Source organism: Lissotriton vulgaris, chromosome 2_1, assembly GCF_964263255.1.
Source record: "Lissotriton vulgaris chromosome 2_1, aLisVul1.2, whole genome shotgun sequence".
Classification (NCBI taxonomy): domain Eukaryota; kingdom Metazoa; phylum Chordata; class Amphibia; order Caudata; family Salamandridae; genus Lissotriton; species Lissotriton vulgaris.
The window spans coordinates 2039176772-2039198298 of NC_141687.1; the positions used below are offsets into that span (position 1 = coordinate 2039176772).

Below are 21527 nucleotides of genomic sequence, written 5' to 3' on the forward strand. Positions count from 1 at the left end.
ATAGTTAAAGTATTTAAAACTTACCCGAGTCTGTGGTTATTTCCATAAAGGTAAATATTATTCTCTACCTATTAGTCTAACTCCTTTGATCCCATAGATTTAGGATTTAAAGCACAAGTGACAAGGATTTGGTAAGTCATATTGTACAGGTATAAGTTCTAAAGGTGAATAAAATTCTGATAGGCAGGAAGAAAAGTTGGATTACCGGTTCAAAATGTGAATGTTTAAGGGCCCAGGTGAGTATGGTAAACTGAGCTGGTAATCCCGCTCCATCAAGAGTCAGTTCTGTCAAAAAAAATGCAAATCTCTGTAATATGCCTGAACGTGTCCTTGTGAAACGTTTACGGTGCTCATGTAATGAGCTCCAATACCTTCGGGTCGACTTCGCGCTATATAAATCTGCATTAAAATATGTATAAACTTATCACCAGCTAAGTTTTGCTTCAAAAATATCGTTATCAGTCCGAGCCGCTACTACAATTTATTTTAATGAGAAACGGGCATATATAAAAATACCGATTGCACAGCTGGTTACTATGACGGCCGGAATACCGCGGTTTAACTATTCCTGGAGAGCGTCAAGTGTAGTATTTCTCTAGTTTCTACTATGACAAAGGAGGACACCGTCGATTTGACAGGTCATGTGGTAATGAGCCGTCATGCGGGCCCTCCCTCCTCGACTGATCTGCAGTGAAGTGCCCTGTCTGGGCGGTCTCTTTCTCTTGTGTCACAGAGATTCGGTTTTCCTCGGAACTGAGAAAGCAGCAAACTACTGGTTCCTAGGGTGGCCGGCCGGATAGCTCAGGCTGTGGCGCTGCCGCACAGGATTGTGGGAGCGCTCGAAACCAGTCCTCCCCTCCCTCCCTCCTTCCCCGGCCAAGATGTCTGACATGGAGGATGATTTCATGTGCGATGATGAGGAGGACTATGACCTGGTAGGTGTAGGGGAAGGGGGCTAAGCGGGGAGTTCCTATGGTGACCGGTACAACCGGCTGTGGAGTACCCGGGGGCAGCGAGTCAAGCTTACAGACCATAGACGCAGGCCTGCCGAGCCTTGGGGAGAACATGTCCGGTGACAGCAGGCCGGGTCTATAGAACTTTAGCGGAGATAGAGGCGACTTCGGTGCTTTAAGTTCTCAGACAGAAAGAGTTCATGTAGTGGTGCGAAGCGCCGAGTGTCCGGCGGAAGAAGGCCGACCCATTGACTCTCTCAAGAGCTACTTGGCCTGTGTGTGCCTCCTAGATCAGTGCTTGGATCCGGACAAGAACAAGTGAGTGTCCGTGGCAGGCTGAGTTATTGACTATCCTCTTCGGAAGGGCGAAGAGGATGAGGTGGACACTATACACTGGCAGATGGCTTTCCAGCTCTGAGCATGAGACTCTTGACTGTCCATTCACAGCGGGTTGTGCCGTGGAGCCTCCGCTGAAAGGCAAGAGTCTATGTGCTTAGCCCACCAACAGTGTTTTCAGTGTTTTGCGATCTGACTTGAAACATTTTCGAAACTAAGGTTGAGAGTGAACCCCTGGAGTTCCCCCTATAAGCAGAGCATGATACACAATTGGCATACAAGTGCCCAACGTAGGCGTGATTTTCAAGTGTTTTACCAGGGAGGTATTTATTTATTTTATTTATTTTAAAGGTTTTATATAGCGCTGGCTAGACCTGGAGGTATCAGAGCGCTTTACATGAGCATCAGATCATAGTTACAGGTTACACAGTTACAAAGGTTACACAGTTTTAGAGCATGGCAACATAGTTACTAGTATTTCAAGATAAACAATAGGCACAAATACGAAAAGGGAAAAACAAGCAAGGGGAAAGATTCAGGGGAGGCGGGAAGGAGCTGGGGAAGTAGACCGGTAATGAAGGTGGAAAAGAGAAGGGGAGGGTGAAGGACATCGCATGGAAAGAGGAGGGAAAGGGCGACAGGAACACAAACCGCTAGACGAGTCAAAGTAACGTCCAAAGTCCAGTAAGCTGTGATCCCAGGGGAAGTGGTATCACTTTCCTAACAGCAAATATTTCTGCAGAGTGAATATTCTGGGGGTGTTGATGTTTAAAGAACATTTCTTTCTGTGGTGTTTAAAGTAGATCCGGTCTTTGTCATCGGCTACGTCACAAAGAATGTCATCAAGGTCCAGGATCCGTCCATCACCGTGCTCCAAGCGATGCACCTGCCCCCAGTATCCAATATCCTTGGCAATGGCCTTCCTGTAGCGGGTGACCGCCTGCTGGATGAGGCTGGAGACCTGAAGGTTGCCGTCCCCGCAGGGTGGCACCACCACCCGGGTCCTCCCGAAGCACACAGTGACTTTGATGCTGCCGCTGCTGGCCGGCGCTGCTCCCGGGGTTGCAGCAGCGCGGGGTCGGCTCAGCACTGCCTCCATGATTACCCTGTCTGTCGCAGGAAAAGGGCTGGCTTTATTCGCAGTGCCACGGTAGTAAAGGCTGACTCTTTACCAGCAAGGCTGTTGCCCCCAACGCTTAGTACTCCGCAAGTATGGGATATGTTTTAGGTTCAGGTTCAAAAAGACGTTATTTCGGTCAAAATGACCTAGAAAGTGTTTTCAAATTAAAGTACATTCGATTATTGATGTGTAAAATTAGGCAAAACGTACACAATTAATTTTGGAAAGTGTGTAGTGCAATAATAAATACATAAATTAGCTAAAAAGAACTTGTATAAAAAAACAGGAGCTCTTAACTTTAAGACTATACAGGATATACAAATGCATAAGCAGCTTACTATGCTTTTACAATTACTTCACCATAGTGCAATCAATGCGACATTTCAGCTTCTCACAAAGACTTGGAAGGAGATCACCAGTGGAGATGTTACAAATCTACTCTGCAAAATGCCTAGCCATTGCCCTATATGGGGCTGGCGTTTGGGGACACGTTGACGCCGGATCTCTTCAAACAGCTGAGAACTCGTTCACTAGATTCCTTTTATCTGCCCCCAAGTGCTCATCTACATATGCATGTCATATGGAATTGGGAATCCCTTACATAGAGGATCTAATAAAAGTCCAGCCACTGCTACTCTGGAGGCGCATATGGTTATCTGATAAGAACATGCTGACCAAGGCCATTCTGGAGGACTCAATGGCCCTGGACAATGCGCACAGAATAGCCTGGCTTACCTATGTCAAACGATTCTTTACGGATATGGGTCTAGAAAGATTTTATTTCAGTCCATTATCTTTGACTGAGATAAGCAAGAAAGAGCTGAAACAGAAAGCAATGAGTCACCTAGAGTCACTCAGAATTACCCTGCTTTCTAATAAACAATCTGTACAACACGCAAACATGGTACAGCTAACGCCACAAATCCAGCCTTATCTTGCATTGGAAATTAACTCATACGAAAGGATGCTTTTGACCAGACTTAGACTTAATCTGTTTCACAGACTAGTCGCTTTCCCGCAAATGAACACTTGGGAATCAAAATTGACTTTGTGCCCCTGTGACGAGACTTCCGCACAAACATGTATGCACACGATACTGTTTTGCAAATACTATCTCCCTCACAGGAAAATCTGGCTATTTCATTACTAAAAGCCTGGGGTCTTAGACAATGTCGTCCGGCCATGATTCTTTTACAGATGTTAGACTCTGAGCGCACCTGTTACCATACACTGAACTTTTTAAAATGTATTATTAGGCACCGAAGGAATCTTTAAAAATCTTTTTCTGTGATTTATTTTTTATGCTGTAAATTTCATACTGTTGCTTTTATGGTTTTATAATGACAAAAACCGAATAAAGAAATTTATATATATTTCAAGATCTCAAAAAACCCTTCTGGTGCACCACATGGAGAAGAAAAACCCTGCAACCAGGTAAACTATTGGGATGCTAGAATCAGATTTCAATATGCTAAATACTTCAAGGCAGCGCCTATTGCCAAGGTTTTTACATATCTGGACCCACCAACGTCTCCTTGCTTTGATAGCCTGGGCAGCTAGAAAAAACATGAAGCTCGGTTTCCTCGGGGTGGTCACATGCCGGGGACTGAATCATTTGTTGATCTCTCCACTTGGATGTGAAGCAGCGAAGCGGAAGCATCTGTTCTGTAAATAGAGCTTCCTTGCTGCTGGTGGGTTAATGAGATCTATTGCCGGTTCGAAGCAAGGAATATCTTTTATTTCTACAAAAGCTCTCATGAGTTTCCCGGTTCTAGAAGAGATATGAAGTTGAGCCGGTCTGTTGTCTTTGTAAAGTACATTCATTTAATCCTTAGATATTAAGAGACAGGCTGCCTCAGGTTCAGACCAACAATCCCCTAAGCCCATGCTAATTAGCAATGATTTAATGTGGTCGAACCACGGTAACTTTGCAACACCCCGTGCCCTCAATACCTCTGACAATTCCTCCCTGTAGGAAATGAATGCGGGGGTGGTCCACAGGCGGCGCCAATACATTATAGGTTTGAGGCTCGCCACTTCAGCTATTGGTGTTATTCCCATATCAAGATGTAGAGGGACCAGCTGGGTGCTAAATAACTGTCTTAAGTATTGGTTCTCCACCTGCGTTAGCTTCTCCATGCTTCGGTGACCCCATAACTCTGCGCCATATAAAGCTCCACCTCTAGTCTGTGCCCTATAAATTTCTATCACTGGGCTGACAATTCTTTTGCTAGACTTATTAAAAACATTCATGATGCCACCTGTGGATTGCGCTAATTTTAGCGTAGATTTCGTGATGTGGGCCTCCCATTCCATAGACTCGGAAATTGTAATACCTAAATACACAAAGGATGACACCCTCTCAAGAGGTTTACCATTTAAGGACGGGTTAGGTCGTGTGCTTTTTGGGCATAAATGTGTTTTTCTGTAGGTTTATTTCTAAGCCTCTTTCTCTACAGAATATCTCAAATTTGTCCAAAAACCTTTGTAACCCCATAGGCGATTTAGCTACCAGTAGAGTGTCGTCCGCAAACATCATTGCCGATATTCTGAGGGAGGCTAACTTAAGGGCATCATGGCCTTTTTCTGCAAGCAAGGTGTCAATCAGGCCAATAATTTAGAGGCTAAATAAAGTTGGAGCAAGCACACAACCCTGGCGTATGCCACGGTTAATGGGTATCGGTGCTGTGAGATTACCATCCTTGCCGTGCCTAATTTGCGCATAGTTGCATTCATGTAAGCGTTTAAAAAGTCGGATTAAATATTCAGGGACCCCCATCTCACCCAAGACCAGCCATAATTTCTCCCTAGGTACTAAATCAAATGCAGATCTCAAGTCTACAAAGATTAAGAAGAGGCTGCCCCCCTGCAGACTTCAATTGTAGTATTAGTACTTGGTCCAGGGTCGACAGCTTTTCTCTGAACCCAGTCTGCAGCGCGGACAGAACCCTCCTCTCTTCCATCCATGATTCTAGTCTAAGGAGTAAGAGTCGTGCGAATACTTTCTGCGAAATGTCTATTAAGCTAATAGGTTTATAGTTGATTGGGATAAGTGGGGAGCCCTTTTTAAAAATCAGCATTATTTCTGCACCAAGCCAGCTCGAGGGAATCTTCATGCCTTGCATAATTGCATTAAAAAGCATCCGAAAATATGGGGTCCAGATAGCAGGTTCACTCCTGAAGAGGTCTCCAGGTATCTTGTCCAGGCCTGGAGCTTTGCCCGGCGCTATCCTTGCTAGTGCGTCCTTTATTTCTTTTAAGCTTATACTCGGACCCACGTCACCATCAGGTAAGGGGATTGAATCCTGGTTAGCTGAGGGACAAGCAACTGACGGGTCACGGCCATGGACAGAAATCATCACCAGGCAGTCGCTCCTTAACATAAAGGGATTAGAAAATGCTCCCGCCAAACCTCTACAGCTAGGTTTGGTTCTGCCGCACTTCGGGGGGTAGTCGTTCCTAAATTAACAACTCCCCAGAAGGTCCTCATGTCTCTGTCCCCTAATGCAATTTTCATTGTGGCCCAATTTTCATCTTCCCACCGTTGCTTAGCTTCTAGAGTAACTGCTTTATAGTTTGCTCTTGCCGACCTTAATTAGGGCCGGTCTTTGGCTTTAAAGGAAGTTACTAAAGCTTTTTTTGCCTTGCAGCAAGAGGTATTATACCAGGCGTGGGAGGGCGACTTATCCTGTTTCATGATTTTATTTGGATAAAAAAAAGTTGATCCAATATTTGTTCAAGAATTTCAGAATGGTTAGACCCAGAAAATAGACCGTCTAGGCATCGGGAGCCGCTCATGCTCCCTTTGGCTAGACCGGACTCAGGATTTGGGCCTATAAGGCTGCCCTGGCTCTCTAGGTCTAGAATTACAGAGGCTATTTCCTCATAATTTGTTATATTAGATCCCTTTAGTCAGTCCATTCCCTCAAGAGGACTGAACCTATTACCAATAGGAATATTAAATATAGGAAAATTGTGCATCAACTGGCCTGGATGTTGAAACCCCTCTCTTTTGGGGGGAAATCTCCTTCCCGGCTGATAAGAATAACCTTGCTGATGAAGTATGTTTCCCTATTCAAATTTAACAAGAAAGAGGACTGATGAGTGCCTGACTTCGACTAGTCAAAGTTCTGCACTTTGAAAAATGAGGCTTGGGTGCCACTCGTTTTGCCCTTAGGGGTAATTGTAGTGTGCATGTCGCTAGAGAAGACCTGGTACTATGCATAAGTATTGTAGCAGGTTCCAGGCTCTCTGCATGTCACCAGGACGTTCTGGACACTATTCTCTCTGCCAGTAGCAATACACCAGTGAACTGAACATTAATGTTGGCAGAACAGAACTCTTTGAATAATCCCAATTTGTTACTTCCTAAAAGATTGGCGATATGAACAAATGTTATCAACGTAGCTCATTTCCAGAAGCTTATCACCTTGTCATCTGCTCGGAGATTGGATTGATATATATATATATTAACAGGAGCTCTAGATTTTGTAATATTCTTCTCTGGATCCGTGCAAATTATACAATGACCATTGCTTGTGACAGCCCTCTACTCTTTCCTTAAGTAGTGCCACAGCCATATGCCTGTCTTTTTTGTATGTTGAGAGGTAAACACATCACAAGTGCGATGGCCAATGATAGAAGGCTACTGACTATTCCTTAGGGTCACAGAGAAATTTATCGCGATCCTAGAGTGCCAATTAGATTGGATGAGGAAGACTCACCCACTAGTTGTGCATTGCTTCATTTTAGGGGACCTCCTCCCACCCTGGTAAGATTATACTATTAGGGCGGACCCAACCTATTTAAGAGGTAGGGTCCGCCCTGATAGTAATAAAACTAACTGGACAAGAAGGGACTCAGATAATTTAAAAATACCTTTAGGTAAACCCAGGGTAGTACATTTATTCACGGGCACCTAAGGCACCCCTAAAACCAACAACAGGGGAAGTTACACAGATAAAGTGACTCGTACATCCCAATGAGCCAACATGTTTTTGCCCACACACATGCCAGTACTGGTCAGGGGCATGTGTGAGGCCTAAAGGGGATCCCTATCTCTATTCCGTACTTTAAATTTGTAAGGAAAAAGGACAGAGTTGTCAAACCGTGAGTCCTACCTTGACAACTCAGGTGATCATGTTCCTCTAGCTCGGGAAAACCTAGAGCTCCTTGGTCTGGGAGGAGGGGGTGTCCTCGGTAGTCACACATTTAAATGAGCGGCTGGGTGATGGAGGTTAGTTAAGTTTCTCGCCTGTATTTCTCTTGACTAAAGAGGATACCCCACCCTCCCAAACCATGGAACTCCAGTTTCCCAGAACTAAGGGACCATGATCACCTGGGTTGTCAAGGTCGGACTCACAGTTTTCCAACTCTGTCCTTTTTCCTTACTAATTTAGTGCAAGGAATAGAGATGTGGATCCCACTTTGGCCCTGGCGAATGCCCCTGCCCAGTTTTGGCATGTATGTGTGCAGAAACATTTTGGCTCATTGGGATGTGTGAGTCATTGCACCTGCGTAACTACCCCTGTTGTTGGTTTTAACTGTACCTTAGGTACCCGCGAATAAAGGTATTACCCTGGGTTTACCTAAAGGTATTTTTAGATTGGCTATATCCCTTATTGTCCATTTAGTTTTATTAAGAACTCTCTCTTAAGGAGTTTGACTCTGCCCTGGTAGTATCATCTTACAAGTGTGGGTGGAGGTCGCCAAAAATGATGCATTGCACAACTAATGGACGATGAGTCCTCATTCAATCTAATTGGCACGCGATGATCGAAGTAGATTTTTCTGTGACACTAAGGGATAGTCTTGTGAGGTTGCTTTAGAAATCATTTGAAAGGGGCTCCGAGTAGCCTGCTATCATTGGCCATCGCACTTGACATGTTTTGATCTTGATTATCGTGGAGGGTGTGCAGTGACCTACTACCTAGTCTTTCTTTGTTTTACGTGTATATTAAGAACAACACGTGGGTAAGATTTTTCAACAGTCGTCACAATGGCTTTAAATTACTGTTTCATAAGGTTGAATTAATCACAATGGTTTGTGATAACTGTTCCATAAGGATGACATAACGTAACATTGATTTAGCGCATTCCACAGCTACAGTTTACTCTAATATTTAAGGTTCGTCTGTTCCGTGATTGCGTTGCCCATCTATTTGGAGAAATCTGTCAACGTTCTGTAATATTTTACGTTTTCGAGTTGGTAATCCAACGTTCTGCTGGGTCTGGTGGCTTAGTGGACTAATGCATCCACTGTAGGGGCCTGTGTTTGACACCATGATTACAGGTTAAAATCTAGGTGGGTTCACTCAACCTTTCATCCTTCTGAGGTTGATAAAATGAGTACCATTGAGTTTGGTAACAATAAACGTCTATTTTTCAGCGCCAAGATGCCCTTCTGGGTGATGTGCGCTTTACAAATTCACGTTATGTTTAAAGTTTCTGGATTATCTTTGACTTGTCGGTTGTGTCTTGATGTAATTCAGTGTCTGTTAATTTTGCCCGCATTCATTGCATTTCCACCGCATTCATTGCATTTCCCTCGCATTCATTGCATTTCCCCTCATTAACTGACGTTCATATCGTTTAACCCCTTCCATGCTGGTGACGAACCCCAGCCGCCATGAACTACGGTGCTCGTGTGCTGATGACGGCTGGGGTTCGTCATGGCCTGCCCGTGTTCTGCCGGCGGCCGCACACAGGGAAAATCGCGGCCGCACGGAAGGGGTTAAGTACTGTTTATTTAGGAGCAAACTTCATTTTTGAAGAAAGAGGGTGGATGGATACTTAAAGGATTGCAATGTTCTGCTTAGGTATTTGTTTAAACTTTACTAGAATATACCCATTGTTTAAAAAAAAAATGCGACAGAAATTACAAATGAAGTTAAATCGTGAGCTGTGTGCTTCGCCAATTCAAACCATCTGTTGCAGACAGTTGTGTTCTGTTGTGTGCAATTGTGTATCTTTTTAACCTGAGCTCATAATTTCCTACATTCTTTCTCTTTAGACGTACACCACTAGTCCATTCAGTGTGTTTGATTTATTTTATCTGTGAGCTAGATACTGGTAGTGTATTGTTTCACAGCAATACAAGCAGCAACAGTTGTGTTTCCATAAATGCAGTGGTTTGAGTAACAGACTATTGCAACCCTGTGTATTTATTAACCTCACACAAAGAAAACTCCATATTTTATCTATCCATCCAAAAAGATCTATATGCCACTAAATTATCTAGTAGAGTGCACAAAAATGTTAATGACCTTGCTGGACACATTACATAAAAGCCCATTTGGTTTCTCTGTCTTCAAAGAGGCACTAAAACACCTTCTTGAATATTATGTGAAGATGCGGTACCATGTACCCTTCTGCAATGTGAAATAAGCTGTTGAACCTCTCCCTAACTTCAGGGATAGCGAGAAGCCCAGATACCAGGTGGGACTAGGGCCACCTCCTCAAACTCACTGGATGTTCAATGCCCTGAAGGATCGTAGGTCTGATAATGTTATTCCTGCCCATGGGATCCCTACGCCAACCCCATCCTATGATGTCTGTATTCAGGGTGGGCTTCTTTACCACAGCTGAGAGGCTCGAACAGGTCCCACGACTAGCAGACTGCCTATGTCACAGATTTTTTGCTTCCTTTTTGGTAAGTTTTGATTAAATGTCACTATATTTGAGCTTGCAGTGATGTGTTATGGTGAATTACATCATTTGCACCACCATGAGAGTCTCAACAATGTCCTAGTTAAGCGAAGCAGATTACTTCATCTTTCCCTTTCTCCATTTGAACGACCAATTCATTGCTTCATGTAGCATTTAAATGAGCCATTAATTCCGATGTGGAGTTTCATAGTTCTATGCGGGGAGTATGGCTTAATTGGAAGTTATTGCATTATAAAGGCACGTGAGGATTTGTTTCACACTTTACTAACCCAATTTGCATGCATTACATTTGCGTAATGGGTGAAGCATGCATTCCAAACAAGCGTAATTGAAAAATGCCCAAACTTTTTATTTTCCAACTGGTTCGAACTTTAGTTGGCGCCGCGGCTAGGGCGACTGACTCCGGAAGCTGGGGAACACTGTTCGATCCCTGGCACCGGCGGCAGATTAGTCCAGCACCATGTGACTCTGGGCAATAGCTTGCTTAATCTTCCCGATGGCCCCCAGCCCCTAGAGACCCTAACGGGTGATTGTGCGCTTTACAAATGAGGATTATTATTATTGTGGGAAAGATCATATGCCCCAATATATCTATTATCTCAATATTGGTTAGGCAGGCAGATCAAGTGTTGGTGGGAGTCGCTGAGAAACCTCATATATTTATTGAACACCATAAGTAGGGTAATGGTGATAGTTGTGGGACAGCAAGTTTTAATTTTCTGCAGTCCTGTCTAAACTTGGTCTACTTTCCTGAAGGATCTAAGAAAGTAATTTAGAATGATTCATCAATGATTAGACAAACCAAAAATCCCAAGATATAGCAGATATTATGGCATATATTTTAAATACCATTTAGAATTGCAAAAGACAGCAAGAAAACAAATGTGCTTTTTCTCCGACACTGATTTCTAGATGATCAACGTAAGCAAATGGTGAAGGCCTGTTTACATTTCTCCAAGTTGCAATATGTTCAACATATAAACCTTAGAATTCAGGCTTCTTAGATGGACTAATTTCAGCAGCTCTCAACCATGACATTTTCCTGTCCCCACTAAAGAAACTGTTAAGTAAAACAAAGTTTTCCTTTTGGGAGGTAAAAATAATTACCAACTAAAGCCAACAAAGTGTCCGAATTAACAAATACCAAGACAAAGTTTACTGTTTCGGTTTATATTTCTCCTTATCCACATTAGGTGGTTTTAATCATGTATGGTATAAAGTTTTAAATGAAATTGTAGATTGATTTATGTGCTTTTTTAATATTAATAAATTTGTATACTGTGTATAATTGTTTTTGTTTTCATAGTAGAGCCTTTCCCAAATGAGTTGTTAACATACAATTGAATGTGAGTGAGTGACAGAATGTAGTGAGTGCTTTAGTTGGTAATTATTTCTACCTCCCAAAAGGAAAACTTTGTTTTACTTAAGTTATTTGGAGCTCCATTTCCTTTTGGGTTATACGGAGCCCCTCTCTTTGGTTTAAGCCCACTAAAGAAAACCACTCTAAGTTTGGCCATTGCCTTGCCTTTTGGCAACAGATATGTCACTGTCCTCCTTACTGCTTCTAAGATACTTGAGAAAACAATTGCTTCCAAACCTCATGTTCATCATGACAATTAAACCCTTATCAACCACTTTGGTCTTATTCCACACAAGCACAGCACCAAAAAAGTCCTCCTCAAAATTTAAGGAGATGTCCTTAAAATAGCTGATTAAGATGAAACCTGTTGATAGTTCCGTAACTATAAACCACAACAATAATTTGTTGATCTCATGACTCTGAGTCCCTCCTTTGGGGAAGCTTGTGTCTTGGAATCATTCTACTTCTTGTTCTCAAAGACTCCAAAATAACCTACTGGAAGAATCATCCTGGTTTTCAATGCTCTTACATTTTAAATCCTTCTGAAATTCATGGGCGGCCATAACCTCACATTGCATCTATGCTGATCACTTTCTCCCATTACAATGACCTCCATCTAGATTCTGTTTATTCAGAGGGACATTTCCTCCATCCAGTGGAGGATGTGTTCCGTGCACAGGGCGGTGTTAGTATTGGTATTCGGGTTGTTGTCCATCTGGAAAATAATTTGTCTGTTCTAGGTAATTTAGTATATTATTTTAGGTGCCTGCTAAACCAACTGGAAGTGCTGTTTATAGTGGTTTCTTGCGCCTGCCATGCTATTTGTAGTTAAAATACCTGGGGATCAGATTTTCATTCACTTGCAGACTTGCTGCCAGTACTGTCACATGCACTAGCAAAATGCAGAGCAGTTTATGATGCTGAGATGGCTGATCGTAATGTAGAAAATATTCTTAAACTTGCTCTGTTTGTTTTTATGGCAATTATGGGAGTTCAGAGATTAATGAGGTTGGTAATTGTAAGGGACTGCTTTGGCACCACTCTCAGGTAATGAGAACTAAAAGGTTGACGAACTTTGAAAGCCTAGTATCATGCATTCTAAGCTTTTAGGGTTGTATTTTGATGACCAAATTCATGCCAGTGCCCTTTAAGAGGTGATAAGGAGATTATGATGTTTCCTATCAAGAAACCATTTAATCAAAAGAAGCTGACAATAAGCTGTGCTCTAAAGTGCACTTTGAGTAATGCTGAGCTCTAAACGTGCACACATCTGACAACTGTGAACTCTTATCTTAGATTTGTTGTGCTTACGATTATGGAAACATGGTTGAAATATGTCTATGGTCCCACTCGTCTAGCAATGGTTGTCTCGGAAGGCTACTGCATTTCAAGGGCAGATGGGGAAAGTGAGTGGGGGTGTCTCTAACACAGGAATCGAAAAAGACAGATCGTGTGTGTAGCATTCCTATTTATAAGTCTTTTGAGAATTTAGCCATAGGATTTTCATTAAGGGATTCAGTTAGTATCTTTGTGGTTGTATTGGTGCCACTCACATAAAAGACCACATACCTTTGACACCAACCTGCTTGTCTCCATGCTACCACTTATTGCTAAGCTCCAAAATTGTGGTGTTTGAGGACTTTCAGTATGGATTGAGGAGTACGATGCAGTGGCGGGTAGTCTTATGGGACACTTTGCTGGAATGGACTCGTAGTCAATTATTTACACCCACTCTGGAGGAATGTCAGGTTCGAGAAAGGATATTGTTTTCTAATACTGATATGGAGGAGTGTCATTGTCAGTAGATTGGTCGGATTATGCAGCAATTAATTTCAAGGTAATTTGCCCCAAAGACTCGGTGACCCTCAGAACATACCAGATGAAAGCTTACATGGACTGTGACCTGTTAATACAGTTTAAACTAATGTATTGTATGCTGTGGGGACGAAAATGCGCACTGTAGAACATATAAAAACATTTCGAATAAAGTAAATCTAAATAAATTGTTCTCAACTGACTTGAAACTTATAAAATATAGTATTCTAAAATTGCAAAAAGCTAGGTTTTTTGCTCTTAAAAAAACAGGAAATATAAATGCCCTCATTCAGAAAATTGACGACGGTGAGTATGTTTTTGACATTCTGAATTACTTCTCAGATAAAATTGAAACATGCAGGTCCCAGAAATGTCACTAATGTTAGTAGATTACCTGGGCAGGGCTGAGGCTTTGAAAGCGGTTTCCTCATTTCAACTTTTGGTTTCTCTAAATTTTAGCAAAGTTGATGACAAGTAATCTAAATCTGAACAAGTGCCTGTGAACCCATGTCCTTTCAGTGTAACTGAAGAATGGTGTTAACATCTGGCACCTGCCCACACAGATTGTTATTAATAGCTCGTTTGGCACCATGAGGGATTCTGAAGTTTCTGAAACAAGCATTGATCACTCTGCTTATCAAAATATGCCCCATGCTATTAAAAATGATTGAGAAAAAAAAAACTTTCCGGACTGCTCCTTCAAGCATTTCTGGATATTAACAGTATCTGGTAGAATAGCAGTCATGGGAGTGTTAAACAAGTAGAAGATTGTTCAAACACAAACGTCTGAACAGTTGCTCTTTCTTTTTAACGTTTATATCCACCGTCTTCATCAGCTGTTAGTCTCTTAGTTTTCTGCTGATGTTCAGATACAGGACTTTGAATTTTAGGGGGTGTTTTGCAAGCGATTTAGTCTAGGTTGTCTATTTGGCTCAACATGACAAACAAAATGCTATTTATTGTTCCAGATGAAGGCGCTATACCAAACATAATATCCTTGTATCTTCTTGTCCCTACACCATAACATCAGATTGGGAAACATGGTCATCAGCATCAAAAGTAAACTTCAGGTTTTAAGGATATTTTTATTTCGAAATAACAACTTGTAGCCAGGCCGATGTGGTTATTGCATCATCAAGTTACTAAAACTGTTCAGAAGAATTTCCCTTTTAAGGATAGAGCAAAGATAAACATGGCTATTAATAGTTCTAAAACAGACCCTTGCAATCCCTCTTAAAAACTAAATAAGAATGTGCCAATGTCAATGTGCAGTGGTGTTACTTGATCTGATCCGGACTACGCTGGATCTTAGTTCGTCAACTAGGTCTAATGCAGCTGTTATTTTTCAATGTTTACCTCCTACATCACGTTTTATTGTAAATGGTTTTCAGTTCAGTATTGCCACCTTGGCATGTTTCGGTACACCAGGCTAGCCATATCTACATAGAGGACATACACCATTGAAATAGGTGTCGGTGCATAATCCAGTACACAAGTACCATGAAAATAGTCAAGGGCATGTAAACTCTACCTAGAACGATGGATAAAAGGTTTAATGAAACACAACTTAGCGATCCCAAAGACTCCAACCGGCACGTGAAAACAATTGAAATTGTAAGCTTATTCCACGATCATTAACCTGTACCAGTTTGTTTTGAGTTTATACTTATACATTGCTACTTGTGATGGTGAAGACCCTTTATTTCAGAACTCCTAAAGTGTAAATGAGACGTGACAGGTAAACAAATGGTATAACTTCACTTGAAAGGTTGTTTTCAAAGCCTAAGCATGAACAAAACATTCACAGATGCAATACGCTTGACCTTTTATGTAACATTTCATTGTCTTGTGAGTAGTTGTGTATTAATAGTGAATAAGGTATTGTACACGCAAAATTAAATGAACGAGGGGGTGCATTAGCACTTCTCTGATTCCACACCCTGAACCCAAGAGTATGCTTTTGGGTACCTACTGCGTAAGAAGGCATGCAAGTTTTAAAATTCACTTCTAGCCCCAGTGACACTAGACTCTTGTTCTCATCGGTAAATGCCTGCAGTTCAGGGCACTAAGGAATGCCCCTTTGCATTGCAACCCAGGATCAGCACCCTTAAAAAGCCTGGCCAATAGAAGTGAAAGGGAAAAGGGATAGTAGCTAGAAAGTTCAATTTTTATGTATTCTCTTTTACAATACAGCAGTACTTGGCAAGTGCTTGGGTCTCTTGTTCACCAGGCTACAAGCTTTTTCATGAAATGCCTACAGTACCTGACATTAATGGAACTGCATTTCATAGAGCTAAACCCTACAACTGCACAAATGGAACCAGCCATGTTACTTTCCAGCGTACGGTACGCTAGCTATCTGCATTTTTACTGCTCATGAACAGATGACCTGCTCTTATTTGTATGCTTTCACAACCATTACTTTGGGTAATATTAAAAATGTTAAAAGAAGCACAAAATACTTGTTGTACGTTAGGATAAAGGGGTGACGGTTCCAACTTGCAGAGGTTTTTTTAGTGGCTCCAAGAATCAATGTCATAACCTGTCTTTCTTACCTTTTTTTGACTGTCCTACAACCAGCAATTTAATATTACAAGATAAAGTCTGCAGTCACTTCAATCAATCAACTAAGCAAGCAAGCTTAAGGTGTCACTTCTTAAAGAAAGTCACCAGCTGTGGATAGTGCTCCTCCAGCCCCTCAGAATTGAAACCAATTACTTTTGCTTTGAATAAATAAAGTTCACATTCTTCCTTTTTGAATGAGCTCATGTTGAGATGCTGTCTCTCTTGCCACATTCTGCCAAAAGGGATGTCTTGCCACATTTGGGTAAACTAACCCTTTTGATCTATCTCTTCCCTGCTTCTCTTAATGAGGTTACTTTTAAGGTCGGGCCTGGGCAGCGCATTCGCGGCTCTGTGAGGGATGCTGTATTCAGGTATGGACTTGAAACTCCGCACACTCTCCACCCATATTTTTCATTAGCTTGCGTCATTGTCCTTTGGAAACTGTGGCTTTTCAGTGGTCAATAGGCTTAGTAGTCCCTCCTTATTACTACCTTGTCTCATCTTGTAACCTCCATAAGGACTGACCCTTTTACGTTTGCTGGTACTTGGTAGGCTTTAATTGCAGTCTCCGAACACTATTTTGTTAAATAGTTTTCACCTGCCTGCTGTTGCAGGCAAGACATGCTCTCTCCTAACCTTTATTAATTCTTTTAATAGCATGGTACGCCACAGTGGCGGCCACATATTTGCTTTATTTGCAGCGCAGAATGCGGCCTCATGTTTAATTTACCATGTATTTACTTTTTTTGTTGTTGTTTACAAGCGCCCCATGCCATGCTTTCATGTCAATAGAGGCCCATGCCCCCTTCTTCAGATGAGCTCTGCGTACACTGGCGCTATTAAAGTGAAACTGCGGCATGGGATGCTTTTTATAAAACAAAACAGCATCTGTTTGTCAAGTTAAAAAAAGCTTTTTTTCATAAAAGCGCCCCATACCGCGGTTTCACTTTAATAGCAGCAGCAGACCTTTCTTTAGACTACTAGTCTAAGGAAGGGTGCATGGCCTCTATTAAAGTGAAAGCGTGGCATGTGGCGCTTGTAAACAACAAAATATTTGCAATGTAATAGGTCTCGCATTTGCGAGAATTTAAGCTATTGTCATTTACAAAGCAATAGCTCAAATTCTCATAAATGCAAGACCGATTCCATTGCAAATGCTTGTTATCACTCGGTTGTCAACAATATGGAGATGGCCAGGTCTGGACCATATCTTTATTAAGCAAATGTGCTGTTCACTGGTCATCGTTGAATGCTTGTTAAATGTAAAGTGTGCTGATACCTCTGGGTTTTGCTGCACTAAACAAAAACGTAAATAATAGGAAAAATAAATATTTATTTGACAGCTAGTGCAATGCTTTGCAAGTTGTTCAGTCTTCTTGGAAATAAGAAACTTGGTCTCTGGTTAATGATCTTATTGATCGATCGATCAGTAGCGCCTCCCCCCCACCCCCCACCCCTCCAGTGTATGTAGTGCCCTTTACGATTGATATGATTGTAAAGTAACTTCATCATTCCTAGGTCCACGTACCTATATGTAACTGCAGTTCAGCAGAAGAGGTCCAAAGCATTGGACCGTATTCTTCCCTGCTGCAATAAACACAAAGTCTACTGCACAAAAATTATTTTGATCTTTCAAACACATAACAGTTCGTATGAAATGAACCCATGCACCATCCTATAAAACTTTCAATGACTGTTCAGAATTCTAATAATAATGCTTGTGAATATTTTTAAATGTTGACCTCTGTTCCACATGTGAGGAAGACCGTAGAGTTGAAGAAGGAAGTATTTCTCACTGTTTATTTTGGGTACTATATGCAACGGGCATACAACCTCCACGGTTCACCAAGATGGGGTTGCTCACTGTGAATGACTACCTGGGGGCAACCTTGAGCTGCAAACCATAGCATGTTTACATTTTCTTTTGCAAAATGTAATCTATTATTGGCTATAAATGCAGCCTTTATAGCTGCCTTTTTCTTATTTGATCCACCACCCCGTGATTGCAAAAGCTCTGCATATATTATAATGGATTTTGTGCTCCACCTGATATTAAAAAGGCACATCCATGGTTGCTTGTGGCTCTTGTGGTTGTCCTCTGGAAGAAAAATCACTTTTGTAGACATTGATATCTCTTTTGATCGACCCCTACATACATTTTTTTTTTTTTTTTTTGAAAATCTGTTTATTAGCATAGTAGGTAAAGCAGTTACAAATACTTTCAATCCCGGAGGGATACAGAGTAATACACATAAAAAGGTTGCTTAGAACATATAATTGTATAGTTATCTTAAGTTTTCATTTTGTTGGTGACATTAACCGTCACAGTTTATTCAAACCCCTATCAAAAATCATCCCTTCCACCCTCAACAGATCCCTTCGACACTCACACAACAACATATAATCGATTAATCAGTAGACCGGGGCACTCAGGGAATCACAACATATGTCTCTATTCGACTGTCCACTTAGATGGGACTAGACCAATACAGAAAATATAGAATATAAAATATAAAATATAAAATGGGGGGTCCCCCCTCATTTCTTCGCAGCGCACCACGGTTAGTGACCGTGCATGTCAGTCCGACCAATGACACATTTATCGTGCAATCGAAGAGGCACTTGTATCCTCGTCTTCCCCGTCTCCCCCAGTTTCAAACATACCTAATATGGTATACCAGTCCAGTGAAATTGGCTTTTTCCTCAGACCCCTGTATTCCTCCCTCTGTAGTGCCACTCCCTCTGCCTTACCCCATCTCACCACTTCCGCCCTCCACAACTCCGGGTCAGGAGGCCTAGCTGATTTCCACCTCATAATGATGGCACGTTTCGCCAGCAACAGGGCCAGATCCGCGAAACGTGTCGCCACGGTTCTAGTGCGCTGTGAGGGCCCCAACCCCAGTAACATGCATTCCAATGTTGGGGATCGGGTCAAAGCACCCGCGTCCTGTAGCGAAGCATGGACCGTGGTCCAGTAGTATCCTAGTTTGGGGCATTGCCAGAGCATGTGGATTAGTGTTGCGTCCTCGGTGTCACATCGGGGGCAATTACTGTTTGCATCAGGAAACATCATATGTATGCGGCGTGGGGTCAGGTAGGCTCTGTGTAGAAGCATCGACTGAATAAACTTGAACTTGGGGTTCCTAGCTACTTTTTTGGGGAACTGAAGGATACGATCCCACTCCTTATCTCTCAGGGGCCTACCAATGTCTGCCTCCCATGCTGCCCGGAGTGGCGACAGATCGAAAGCCCTCCCCTTCTTAATACTAGCAGTAAGCCACTTAGTAAGGTGTGCGCCCGTGCCCATCAGATAGAGCATGGTGATGAGAGGATTCGTAGCTGGCTCCAGGCCCCTAGGGGACCACTTATGCGTGAAATAGTGGCGAAGGCCAGAGTGTAGTAGGAAGGCGCCTCCCGGGACTCCATGGGTAGTTCTAAAGTCTGCAAAGGACAGTAGGCGCTCTTCCGCGAACAGGTCACCCACGTGCGACACTCCGGCGTCATGCCAATGCTCCAGCGAGTCCGCCGACAGAGTCCCCGTAGCCAGTGGGATACCCAATAGCGGGATCGAGGGGGCATAAGATGACTCAGGGGATGTGTACTTTAACGCCTTCCGCCAGTATGTTATCGCCAGTTTGAGGAGAGGTGGGACATCCCTAGGTACAATTGAATTGGGCAAAAGTAACGTGTGTATTCTCCCCAATGCATGATCCCTGTCCGTCATGTTAATCTCCTGAAGATTGCGACCCGCCACCCAGAAGGCCAGCCATTGCAGTTGACACGCATAGTTGTAGGCCCTAAAATCAGGCAACCCCATGCCACCGGCTTCAGAGGGGAGCTGCAGCTTGGACAGACCTACACGCCTGCGGCCGTGCCCCCATACAAGTTCGGTGAGTAAAGTGTCTAGGGCCTTAAAGGTAGCTGCCGGGATCAGGTGTGGCAAGTTAGTGAAGTGGTAGAGAAGGCGGGGGAGCATCACCATCTTGGATATCGCCACTCTTCCGGGTATAGAGAGTGGCAGTGTGAGCCAAAATTGTATCTGAGACTTCAGTGCTCTGATGGCCCTCCCAAGGTTACCGTCGATCATCTGACCTGCTTCCCTGTAAATCTGCATCCCCAGATATCTGAAGGTGGTTTCAGCTATCTGGAACTCGTGGGGGGCGAAGGGCAATGGAGTGGTCAGACCAGCGGCTGCAAATGTGAAGCCATATGATTTGGACTCGCTTATGGTCAGGCCTGAGATCGACCTAAAGGCCTCAAAAACCTGGGCAACTGGGCTCAGGTCGCTCCTCAAGTCTCGGAAATATAAGATGATATCATCCGCATAAGCGGACACTATATGTGCCGTCCCATGCCGCAGAATGCCAAACCGGGGGGCCATGTGGCGGAGCCTACAGAGCATTGGCTCAAGGGCAAGGACAAATAGGAGGGGGGAAAGTGGGCAGCCCTGTCTGGTGCCCCGTGCAATAGCTATAGGAACTGATATATGACCTGAGGTGCGCACTCTAGCAGTGGGATCGGTATACAGCAACCTGACCCAAGCGAGGAATTCGGGGGGTATCCCAAATTTCGACAATGTGTCAAACATGTAATCCCATCTAAGGGAGTTAAATGCTTGTTTCAAGTCCAGTGAGATGCAACCTTCAGAGCTCGTGCCCCCTCGATCACCGAGCATGAGCTGGGCTAGCCGCCGGAGGTTCATGGCTGTATTGCGGCCCGGGACAAATCCACATTGATCAGGATGGACTAGTTGAGGTACATATTGCACGAGCCTAGATGCCAGCACCTTGCTTAATATCTTGGAGTCAGTATTGAGAAGGGACAGGGGTCTATAGTCAGCCATCTGAAGCCCTTCTTTATTAGGCTTTAAAAGAGACGTGATCAACGCCTGCATAGACGACTGCGGTAGGGTGGTTGTTCGCAGCGCTTCCAAGTAGATAGCGTGTAACCGTGGGGCCAGTAGGTCTATGTATGTTGCATAAAAGTCGGCCGGTAGGCCGTCCGTCCCAGGGGTCTTGCCCTTAGGGAGGGCGCGTATTGCCTGTCTGATTTCAGCTATGGTGACGGTGCGCTTAAGGTCTTTGATCTGCCCCTCTGTAAGCCGAGGCAGGGCTAAGTCCCTCGTGAAGGCCTCGAATGCGACCTCTGGAAGGGGCTGTGGGGGACTGTACAGTGCTGTGTAGTATTCCCTGAACGCAGTGTTGATCCCGACCTGTGTGGTGACTGGATTTCCTGCTTGGTCCAAGATTCTCAGAATGGGGTGGCTCACTGGGGAGTCCCTTAATAGGCGGGCTAGGAGGGGGCCAGCTCTATCTGCCTGTGCATGCTGCCTGTTCGTATATTCCCTATAGTCTAGGAGCCTCAGGTCTTCCAATAGCTCTGCGTGTCGAATGTGAGCCTCCTGTAGTGGTGTGAAGGGCGCATGTGTGCCGGCAGCCTCACTTTCTAGGGAAGCCAGGGAGCCCTCCACCTCCTTCAATTGATTAATAATCTCCCTTTTCCTGCCCATTCCAGCGGCCATGGACGCCCCCCTAAGACAGACCTTAAATGCGTCCCACTCCACTTGTCGGGTGCTGGCGGTGTGCATGTTTATGGAGAAATATGTTCCTATAGCGTCGGACAGGGAGGCCCTGAACACTGAGTCTTCAAGAAGATCTGGGGACAGTCTCCAAGTAGGGATGGGGGCCAGCCGCCTGCCCCACTGCCATGT

At 43.5% G+C, this 21527-nt stretch overlaps 1 protein-coding gene across 2 annotated transcripts in view; it reads left to right on the forward strand.

The window, feature by feature from the left end:
• The first annotated feature begins 607 nt into the window (after positions 1-607).
• The window catches only part of COPS2 (COP9 signalosome subunit 2), a 470627-nt gene continuing 449707 nt past the window's right edge, over positions 608-21527 (forward strand). The window contains exon 1 of one of the 2 annotated variants that reach the window (XM_086958269.1): positions 608-935. In XM_086958269.1, the coding sequence (XP_086814395.1) occupies positions 882-935 (54 nt within the window). In that variant the 5' untranslated portion in view covers positions 608-881. The remainder of the gene's footprint in view (positions 936-21527) is intronic. The other variant, XM_086958268.1, reaches the window with a different exon arrangement.